Genomic DNA, 10,602 nt, shown 5'->3' on the forward strand with positions numbered 1-10,602 from the left:
TAACATGGAAAGGGTCTTGCAAGTGTGTGATGTACAGGTTTTAGGCATGAATTGCATGGTGTCTTATTTATTCCGCAGGGCACCTGCATATCTTGTATATGGGGTTTTCCTACGAGTGCAATACATTTGTTTCTGTTCCTAAACTGCAATTCTTGAAGGCTGCTCATGAGTCCCCTCAGCAGTATCATAACTTGTACCAAGCAGGAGACATTTTGATTCCTAGAGTGTGAACAGAGTCAGTTTATTGGGAACAGTCAGCTCAGAGTGTCCTCAAAGATTGAACTCCAGGTGGGCAGGCTTTGTAGGTCAGCCTGGCACCTCCTCTCTCTCAGACCCTGAACAAGTCACCAAATGACTGGGGCAGCTACATGGCACCGTATGGGTGAACCAGATTCCTATTTGACTCAAGGCTCAACGCTAGAGGTACTAAATGAGAGGGAGCAGGAAGCAGTGGCTATGTACAGAGGTGGACAGGGCTGGGGCTTGGGTCCTTAGCCAAGGCTAGCTCTTCACTGTCTGAGAAGCATCTATGCACATGCTGTCAGCCTTGTTCTGAGCACGTCTCACCATCAACTGCCAATGAGAGCTACATAGATTTTTCAGTTTGAGTCTAACATACTACTCAAAGTTCATTCTTGAGCCTCAGGACTGGGAAGACACCAGCAACGTCCAGTGGTCCAAGAACTCTAATTCTGGACCTTGGTTTTGGAATTCAGAATAGGATTTGGGGAATCTCCTTTTGATTTTCTTTTATAATAGTGCATGCTTCAGGTGGGTGCTGTAAGTTAAATTTTCTTAGGTCTTTGAAAGCCGGAGAGAAGGGAGATAGGGAGGCTTGGGTAGGGGGTGGGCAGGGTAGGGCTGCCTGTGTGAGGAAAGTAGCTGGGAGCCTTCTACAGAATAAGCTGTAATGTGCCCAACTAGCCATCTCACCTGGGGAGAAGTGGTTAGACTATTGTTGTTCTCTTGACCATTGCAACTTCAGGTGACGGGGAGGGGGGATGCACCCTCTCACTGCTCCCCACCCGTGCTGGGTCCAGCTTGGGGTCTGCACCCAGATATCTGAAATGTAGCTTCGAAGATTAGAGTGGAGGTGAGCGTGGCTCAGCTCCCAAGACTATTCCAGGGCAATGTGAAGTTGGTGTGGGAGGGGAGGATTTGGGAGATTCTAGTCTTCAGCCCTGTGGAGGTGTGATGTCCAGGGTTTACAGACCGAGGCAGTGCTAACACTAACGACCACATGAGTTGCTACCTGCCCCCATCTTCGTGCTGGAGTTCCGCCCACTTCCGCAGCCCATGATCCCTTGCGGTTCACAGGGGATGTAGAGTTCGCCGGTGCCCACCACGCTGCAGCCGCCATTGCTCCTGAGGAAACCCATGGTCCCTGTGCTGTACTCAGTCCTCAGCATGGGTGTGCCCACCACACATGGCTCATAGAGAACGGCACCCTTGGAGCTGCTGACCGCTGTGGGGACAGGAAGGCATGCTCAGGGCCCACCCTGGATTATCCAGTCAGAACTATGATCCTCCCAGCATTGCTACGGCCTCCCACGACAGCCATTTCAGCAGCCAACTTCCCTGTCTCCAGATCCGATCACATCCAGTGCTTGAAGCCCCCCATCCATTCACCCTTCTTTCCCAGGAGCCTGTTGGAGCCAGGCCTAATGCCTGATTCCCCTCAGAGTCTCCTCGCTCCTTTTGCCTCTCGTGCTGACCCTGAGGCTAACCCTCCAGCAAAGCGTCCTCTCGTGGAGGTGGTGACCTGGGCTGGGATGGCCCTGCTGGGTTTTCCTCCACTTGCCCAGGATACATGGCAGGCAAGCTCTTCCCGTGGGGGTGTGAGAGGCTCCAGAGGGCAGGGTGGAAGTGATGGGCTTCTACCTCACTTAATCAAATACCCAGACCCAGAATCCAGGTTGTATGACTCAGCTACTTACATATGTTCACAGGCCCAACACCTTCACACAGCCTAGAGAACAAAGGAAAGAAAGAAGTCAGGCACTGCCTTAAAGAGAATGCTCCGCTCTGTTCATCCCCCACTGTGTAGAGGAGGTGCGATGGCGGTCCCTGCTTTGTTTTCCTAGATTGTGGGTTGGCAACAGCAGCAGCCACCCTGGGGAGGCAGGATAACAACCACCCTGATGCCCATCCTCCCCTCCGCTCACCTGTGCTCCTCGCCATCCAGCAGGCGCCTGTAGGTGGCGATCTCAATGTCCAGGCCCAGCTTGGAGTTCATCACCTCCTGGTACTCCTTGAGCAGGCAGGCCATGTCCTGCTTCGCCTTCTGAAGGGCTTCCTCCAGCCCTGCCAGCTTGCACTTGGCATCACTGAGGGCCGCCTCTCCCTGCTGCTCTGCCTGGGCAATGGCTCCCTCAAGTTTGCAGCGCTGGGGAGAGGGCACAGGAAGGTGTCACTGGCCTTAGATGGGCAGAGGAACACATGGCTAGAACTGCAGGCCCTAGGATTGTACATCTGGCCCATCCTGGGAAAAAGGCTCTCCCTCTTGGGAGATCTGGGATTTCCTGCAGCTAAGGGTGGGTAGGAGTGGGGCTGTGGCTAGAGATTTTAGTGCCTGGCTGTTTTTCACTAGCCTAGGAGAACTGAGTAGGTCTAATTTTATGAACACCTTAGTCATGTTGGAGGTTAGGATCCCAGGGCTAGAGTCTGGGTTTGAAATCTATTTCCACACTACTGCTGACGGCAGGCCAGCCGACTCTGTGGTCTGTCCGTGCTGTGGGTAGGCAGTTGCAGAGAAGGGCTTGCCTCCTATGAAACAAGGTGACTTGGGCTTGTCTCTCTTCAGCCCTGCCCACAAGCAATGTTTGTCCCGCCCTGCAGGGCCCAGCAGGCAAGGGGGCCTCTAGAGGCTTCCCCCAGCCTCAGGGTTCTGGTCACCTGGCCTTTGACTGTTTCAATGTCCTGCTGCAGCCGCTGGATCAGCTTGTTCATCTCTAGGATCTCGTTCTTGCGGTTGCGTAGGTTGTCACAGTGGTTCCCAGCTGTCAGTCTCAGCTCCTCATACTGCCGGGACAGAGAGGTGAGACCCCAGGCCCTCGCTGTGGCGTCTCTTAGTCCTTTCCTCACTGTTCCCAGCTTCTTCTCCATGCCCACACGTATCCCATACCCATCTTGCTTTCCATTCCTTTTCTGGTTCTCTCACCAGTGTTGAGGCCACTTCTTATTCACGCAGCCCCAAATCTCTGTCCCTTAAGCTCCCAGATCCCTTCTTTTGTATCTGGTCCCTTTTCCTCTGCCCCAGAGCCTGAGCTTTCCTGAGAGCTATTTCCATTTTCTCTGCCCCAAACCCTGAGCTTTGCTGAGGGCTATTTCCATTTTCTCTGTCTGTCCCAAACCCTGAGTTTTTCTGAGGCTTCTTTCCATTTTCCATGTCCCTCTGGACATTGAAAGGATTGTATGTTCAGCCTAGAGTTGAATAGTCGAAATAAAATGTTGTGTCTTGCTTTGGCTAACAACAAACAAACAAACAAGCAAGCAAGCAAATGAACCCCAATAACAACAACAACAACAAAAACCAGAAATCAGACTCAAGGTGAAACACATTCTTTAAGGTTAGCTGCCCTTCTCCTGCTTTCTGCTTCTGGGCATCACGTGTTCTCCAAGAACAGGTCAGGTGTCCACGCTCCTGCTTTTCCAGATGCCATCTCCTGCCCCTCTTGACAGCTGTTTGTCCTTGGAAACTACTGAGTGTTCCCACGGGGCTGGCTGTCGCTGGTCCTGTCTTTCCTTCAGACAGGGACAGCCTGGTATCACCTCTTCCCCCACTACCCTATTTAAAGCTACATTCCACACACTCCTGTGTGTCATCCTCCTACCCACTCATGGCTATGTTGAGTGTCACCACCTGACAGACACTCTGGTGCTCTGTCCTGTTTATTGCTGGCCCTTGACCCTGCCTCTAAGAAGGAAAATGACAGGAAGGCAGGTCTGAGGGCCACGCCAGTCCCTGCTGTATCAGGCAGGCCTGAGGGCCACCCCAATCCCTGTTGTATCAGGCAGGCCTGAGGGCCACCACCCCAATCCCTGTTGTATCAGGCAGGCCTGAGGGCCACCACCCCAATCCCTGTTGTATCAGGCAGGCCTGAGGGCCACCACCCCAATCCCTGTTGTATCAGGCAGGCCTGAGGGCCACCACCCCAATCCCTGTTGTATCAGGCAGGCCTGAGGGCCACCACCCCAATCCCTGTTGTATCAGGCAGGCCTGAGGGCCACCACCCCAATCCCTGTTGTATCAGGCAGGCCTGAGGGCCACCACACCAGTCCCTGCTGTATCTGCAGCTCTGTGCTCGGCCCATGAGAAGCGCTCTGTGCAGTTGCTGAGATGGGCTGTATTACAGACAAGCATTGAGGACGAGATGACAGGATTGCAAATCCAGCTGCCCAGGAGCTCTCCTTACCCTCCCAGCAAGCCCCTAATTACTGAGTCTGGGACACTCTTAATCACCATTTCTGTACCACCAGTAACACCCAGGCCAGTGGCCTCCGCCTACACTGCGAAGCTCGGGACCTTCTCTGCCATCAACACCAATTATACTGATTGCATGCTGCTTAGAGGGCCACTCTAGAGTCTACATACAGACAGAGCTGGGGACCTGGCACCCTAGTGACAGGGCTGGCCTGTCTGTGGGGTCCCTCTGTTCTACAAACACCTGACCTGGCAGAACAGAGCTTGTGTCTATGGGGTTCTTTGGTGCTGTGGAGTGGCCCAGACTTGTTAAATCTTTAGCTGTTCCTGGGGCGCAGAGCACTGGGACCCTCTCTTCTGCTTCTCCCCTTTCCCCGCTTTGGCCTCCTCCTCTGCCCGCCCTGATGCCTCTCCCCAGCCCTGCCCCCTCTGCACCCAGCCTCACCCGGCATTGGTACCAGGCCTCTGCCTCTGCTTTGCTGCGACTGGCGATGTCATCGTACTGGGCCTTGATCTCAGCTATGATGCCGTCCACATCCAGGTCTCGGCTGTTGTCCATCTTCACGATGACTGAGGTCTCAGAGATCTGGGACTGCAGCAAGCTGATCTCCTGAGGAGGCCAGGCAGGAATGAGCACTCGGGGTCCAGCCATGACAGGAGCCTGCTTGGGCTTCCTGAGACTTGTACCTTTTCTTCCTGGCCCACAGTTCCATGTCTGCTCTTTGTCCTTGTCCCCCTTTGTCCCCGTGGTGACCCAGAATTTTTCCAGGGGCAAACTGACAACCACCGATATAGATAATATGACTTTGGGGAGTCTCAATCCCTGAGTTCCTGAGATGTCCCTTTAGAACTTGCCTTGGCACTCCTGCCCACCCGGTCCCTCTGGAACTGGTCTGATACGTCACCCAGAAGACCAAGTGACAGACAGTACCTCCTCAAACAGGGCTTTTAGGAACTCAATCTCGTGTTCGAGAGCCTCCAAGTTGGTTTCTAGGTCAGCCTTCACCAGGAAGGCCGTGTCCACATCCTGTAACACAGTGGAAGAGCCATGACCTGGGTCAGTGTGTGCACAGTCATGCCCCAACATCAAGCGGCCCCTAGGCAAGCTGATGGCAGGGGCAGCTTTGGGCCCAGGGCTCTTCTCCGACCCAGGTGGAGGCAAAGGAAGATGGCACCAAGGGTAGGAGGAAAGGCCTGGACCTGACCCCCAGGGAGGATGTGTGGAAACCTGATCAATCTCTGTTTCTATGCAGGCAGGGCTGCATGGGGTGGGTGTGGCAAGAGCAGGGCCAGGGGCTCCCCAGAGCTCCACTGCAGAGGGGTCTAGAGACGCTGAGTTTCAGCGGAGGAGCTGGGCAGTTGGCTCTCTGCCTGGGTTTGAATCAGTGTTTGTCTTCTTACTTGGCATTAGCCACGTGGGCAGACAGTCGCTTGTGCAGGCAGATGCCCTGATGTTCCCCAGCTCTGACCCGTGTGAACTGGGGGAGGACGTGTGGTGACCAGGTCAGTCCCTGTTTCCATGCAGGTGGAGCTGATCTAGGGCTGGTGTCCAGGACCTTTGCTCCCCTAAGCACCACCTCACCTTCTTCAAGGTGACAAACTCATTCTCAGCACAGGGGCGCAGCGACAGTTCCTCTTCGTACCTATAAGAGCGGGGCATTGCTTTGGTAAAGCCTCTGAGGGGGTGAGGGCTCTGGCTGTGCCTGTGTCTCTCTGGAGACAGACACTTGTCACTGGAGCATCTCATAGTTATCTTTCCCACTGCCGCCTGCATCTGTGATGGCTAACCCCTGGGGTCCTCAAGGCTACTTCACTCTCTTGCTGTGGAATAATTCCCCTTATCTAACCATTTCCTTTGGAATGGGAGAAAGGTCACACCACTGCATGTCATCTTCCTCAAGCTGCTCCGAGGTAGCTGTTATTCTAGGGAGATTCCCAGCTGACCCTGTGCCTCTTCCTTGCCTGCAGGGTAAGTCTGGCCCCCACCTGAAGCCCAGTGGTAGAGGTAGCAATTACCTACTTACCAGAGCACAGAAACAGCTTAGGTGCACCCCCCATTCCCTGGGGGCTCCTCGGCCCACACACTGTACCCAAGGCAGAGGGAAAGGAAACTGGGGTTCAGTGGCTAGTGACTGATGAACAGTGTCAGTCCGTGGAGATGTCCTGTGTTCCTGACGCCCATCTCTCTTTGGTCCAGTGGAGCTCTGCCCAGCTTCCACAAGGAGCTCTGGAGCTACTGCCCACGTTCAAATCCTCACTCAGTCACACTAGACATAACCAAACTGGGCAGATGATGGCTTCTGTGGGCCTGATTTTTCACGTGGGTATTCCCAGCAGAACAGGGTAACCCAGGCCTGCCTCAAAGGGCCCTTGTGAGTTGGTGACACCAATGATATCTTATGACAAAGCACTGGCTAGGTCAAGTGTTGTATAAGTTTGCTGTTGAAGTTGGGGTGCCAGAAGGACCTCATATTTAAACCCCAAAATCTCATTTTTAGCTGCAAACCAGCCTAAGCTTGCCTGGCCATGTACTTCTCAAAAGGCTTTGCCCCTCTATGCCTGGTTTCCGCCCACTCCCACAACCACCTGTCTGTCATCTGCTCCTCCTCTTCAGTTTTTAAAGTCCCTCTGGCTTCTATGTTAATTAATTAAAAGATTTTTTTTGAGACAGTGTTACTCTGTAACCCTTGAACTCAGGCTGGCCTAGAACTCAACGATCCTCCTGCCTTAGTCTCCTGAGTGCTGGTACCAGGCTTTAGGTCTCTTTTAGAAGAAGGAGCCTACTGGAAGAAAACTTATCCGTCAAGGTCATGGTCTAATGGTACCTCCTCCAGATGCTTCCTACGCCCCTGTACCCATCCCTTCTCTCTTCCGATAGTCTTCATGGTACCCATGCAAACTGAGTGTAAAGGTTGCCAGTGCTGTGAGGTAGGGTTGGCATCACTTCCCAGCTCAGTTCCTATCACCAAGAAGGCCCATGGGTCACACTTAACAGTCCCGGATCCACTCCATTGGCACATCCCTTGTCTAGATTTTTTGTACTATTTCTCCTCAGGGGAACACTTTCTCCTATCCCAAGCCCCATGTATTCCTATGAGGCTCTGAGCAGACCCACCCAAAACCTTCCAGGAGACAAGTTCTCTGATCCTCCTACCAGCTGGTATTTTCCTTGCCTGCCAGCCTATTCCTTAACATCAGCCATGTACTGCACACCAAGAGGGAGTCTCAGAGTCTGTCATGTGGAGAGTGGATGGGATGGGACAGCTAACAGAAACCCACAGTCCTCTAGGGGAGGACAGGGAAGTCAGAAGTCAGGAGAGAGAAAACATGAGCTTTGATGACTGGATGGGAGTCAGGGAAATCCTGAGAAGAGGCTCGTCAAATGGAGGGAAGAGAAGCCAGAAAATCCTGGAGGAAAGGGCCCCAGGGATGGCTAGTTCTCAGTCTGCAGGGGATTGGCGAACAGAATGTAGATAGAAATGTAGCTGCAGAGACTTAAGCTCCATAAGTGGCAGGCGACCCCCGTTCAAGCTGGGCAGAGGGAAGGAAGATGGAGCACAGACACACACCAGGGCTTCGCTGTGGGTAACAATTCGGATGCTCTGGGCTACTTAATTATTCTGCTGCCAAGTTCCCTGTTTTGCAGATGGGGAAACTGAAGTCTGAGCTGTTTCTGCAGCTTTCTCTAGTTTCTTTCTAGGGGCAGGCAGGGACCACTTACTTTTTCTTGTAACCCTCCAGCGCATCCTGGAGGCTGCAGAGCTCAGTCTCCAGTCTCCCATGGTCCCCAGACACACAGTCCAGCTGTCGTCTCAGGGCACAGATGTAGCCCTCAAACAGTGGTTCCATGTTGCTTTGGCAGCTCCTCTGCTGCTGCATAAAGTTCCACTTGGTCTCCAGCAGCTTGTTCTTCTGCTCCAGGAAGCGCACCTGCCCCAAGAATGGGTGTCACCATAAGGAAAAGACCTGGAGACCATGCTTTGTAATCACTGGGACTGTGCAGAGACTGACACCTAAGGAAGCTAGCTTTCTGTCTCCTTTACCTTAGGGACCTTAGCAGACTCTCACCTTCCCCTTGGTGGTCCATGATGGTGTGGAAAGAGTGTTGTCTCACAGGCCTGCGCAGCCCACATGCAGCTCTCTGGCTGGCCATTTAGTAGCTGCATGACCTGGACCATGCCTCTTCCTCTGTGAGCCTCTCCTTGCCGTAAACACACCCACATGAATGCCTGAGTCCACGGTCCCTCAGCACAGGTCAAGGGTTGTGACCTAGCACTGCTGACTTTTTCTGTCTCTGCGGCTTCACTTTATGTGGCTGCATCTGAAGGAAGCCTGGGTTGCAGTAATGTGGGCAGCTGTGGGCCACCTCTTCTAGCTTTGTGGGTTGGAATTAAGATTGGAAGCCCTGAGTGAGTTGCACTGGTCCCTGAGCAGTCCTGGGCACACAGAGCTTGGTCTGCAGTTCTGGTATGGGGTTTCCCATATCGAAGGGCTGCTGCTCTACCCTGGACCAGTGGTCACCTCAGCAGGAGGCTGATAACCTTGCAGAGGCTCCCAGGTGGGGCGTCCCTCTGTGACGTGTTTATAACCAGAACTTAACAGGCTTTAAGAGAAAAACAGGGGGTCAGGAGGTGGTGGCACAAGCCTTTAATTCCAGCTCTTGGGAGGTAGAGACAAGCAGATCTCTGCATTTGAGGCCGGCCTGATCTACAGAGCGAGTTCCAGAACAGGCTCCAAAGGTACAGAGAAACCCTGTCTCCAAAACCAAATTAAAACAAAAAAGAGTAAAACAGGGTTAGTGGATCAGTTCCTTTGATCCTTTTATTCATTTTGTGTGTGTGTGTGTGCGCGCGCGTGCATGCATGTAGATACTCGAGAGCATATACATGTCACGGCATACATGAGGAAGTCATTGGCCAATTTGTGGCAGTCAGTTCTCTCCTTCCTACACATTGCTGCTGGGAATCTAGCTCAGGGTGTCAGGCTAGGCAGCAACTGACTTTACTCTCTTTGGTCCATCCCTGGCCTATGTTTTCTTGGGGGTGGGGTAGACCTAGGGCTTCTGACTTTGACTCAGGCTTCTTTGCCCTAATCCTTGAGGTCTCCAGAAACAACTGCCTAGCCCTAGGCATGGATCCTGACTCCCTAGGGTGTGGGGACAAACCCAGGTGGCCTAGGGGAAGACAGGCCAGCTCAGTACTCCTCGAGGTGATATTCTTCTTGGCATGTCCCTCTGCCTTGTAGCTTTGCAAAGCTTTGGTTTGGGGCCGTCAAGTGCAGGACTTGGGTACCAGTCGCCTTGTGGCCTAAGCTTTGCTTCACCTCAGCGGTGGGGTGGGGGCAGCTTGGATTGGAGGTGGTTATGTACGCAGGTAATCCCAAGTACTTGGGAGATAGAGGCGGGAGGAACACTGCAAGTGTGAATCTAGTCTGGACAGAGAAGCAGGAATTTCCAATGACAAGGAGTCTTGGAATGCCTAAAGACCATGGACAAACGGCCTGTCTCCGGGATGTGCTCGGCAGCAGCTTGCCTCACCCCAACCTGCTGCCCCTACCTTGTTGATGAAGGATGCGAATCGGTTATTGAGGCATTTGATCTGCTCCTTCTCATCCCTCTTCACCCTCTGCACCGTGGGGTCGATCTCCAGCTCCAGGGGGACCAGCAGGCTCTCATTGACAGTGACAGGGGTGATGCACATGGGAGGTCCGCAGGCAGCTCCCGCTCGGTACCCAAAGCCCTGCATGCCACATCTGGAGGCCACGCGTGGCCTCCCAAGGCCCACATTGCACAGGCTCCGAGATCCAAGGCAGCCCAGGGCTCGGAGGCCCCCAGCACCCCCAGGCCGGCAGGGCCCCTTGCTCACTTCATAGTGGGTGACCATCCGGGGCATGATGGCTGAGCACGAGCTGAAACTTCGGCTACCACATCTGGAGCTCAGCTGGAAATTTCGGCATGACATGGCTTGAGAGGCAGAGACGGATCCCTGGAGAGGAGAACGGGGCAGGACTGGCCAAACGGTGGCTCAGCTTTTCCCCTTTTATCTGGTGGGGGCTGTGAGACTGGACTGGTTCAAACCCCTAATCACTACTAAATCAGGTTTATGAGCTTGGGATATTGGCAGCTATTAGGTACACATTGCATAATTAGGGTAGCAATGAGCAAGAAGGAGCCCCAGTGG

The 10,602-nt window shown here is 53.6% G+C and overlaps 1 protein-coding gene across 1 annotated transcript; it reads right to left on the reverse strand.

Annotated features, from left to right (window-relative positions):
• Positions 1-261: 261 nt before the first annotated feature.
• Krt82 (keratin 82) lies at positions 262-10,383 on the reverse strand. Its single transcript, XM_050122522.1, has 9 exons — positions 9,979-10,383; positions 8,145-8,353; positions 6,006-6,066; positions 5,355-5,450; positions 4,869-5,033; positions 2,896-3,021; positions 2,166-2,386; positions 1,938-1,969; positions 262-1,465 (listed from the first exon to the last, which is right to left on the reverse strand). The coding sequence occupies exons 1-9, from the start codon at positions 10,381-10,383 to the stop codon at positions 1,230-1,232; spliced, it is 1,551 nt and encodes a 516-aa protein (XP_049978479.1). The 3' UTR covers positions 262-1,229.
• Between the last annotated feature and the right edge of the window lie 219 nt (positions 10,384-10,602).

Source organism: Alexandromys fortis, unplaced genomic scaffold, assembly GCF_014885135.2.
Source record: "Alexandromys fortis isolate MF-2015 unplaced genomic scaffold, M_Fortis_MF-2015_v1.1 scaffold_216, whole genome shotgun sequence".
NCBI classification, from domain to species: domain Eukaryota; kingdom Metazoa; phylum Chordata; class Mammalia; order Rodentia; family Cricetidae; genus Alexandromys; species Alexandromys fortis.

Excerpts from the sequence above, each read along its gene's own strand:
- Krt82 (XM_050122522.1), bottom strand. The coding sequence starts at position 10,383 with ATGTCATGCCGAAATTTCCAGCTGAGCTCCAGATGTGGTAGCCGAAGT. Across the intron at positions 5,451-6,005 it reads AGTTTGTCACCTTGAAGAAG|GATGTGGACACGGCCTTCCT; the intron begins GTGAGGTGGTGC and ends ACTGTGTTACAG. Across the intron at positions 1,466-1,937 it reads TGTTGGGCCTGTGAACATAT|CGGTCAGCAGCTCCAAGGGT; the intron begins GTAAGTAGCTGA and ends CTGTCCCCACAG.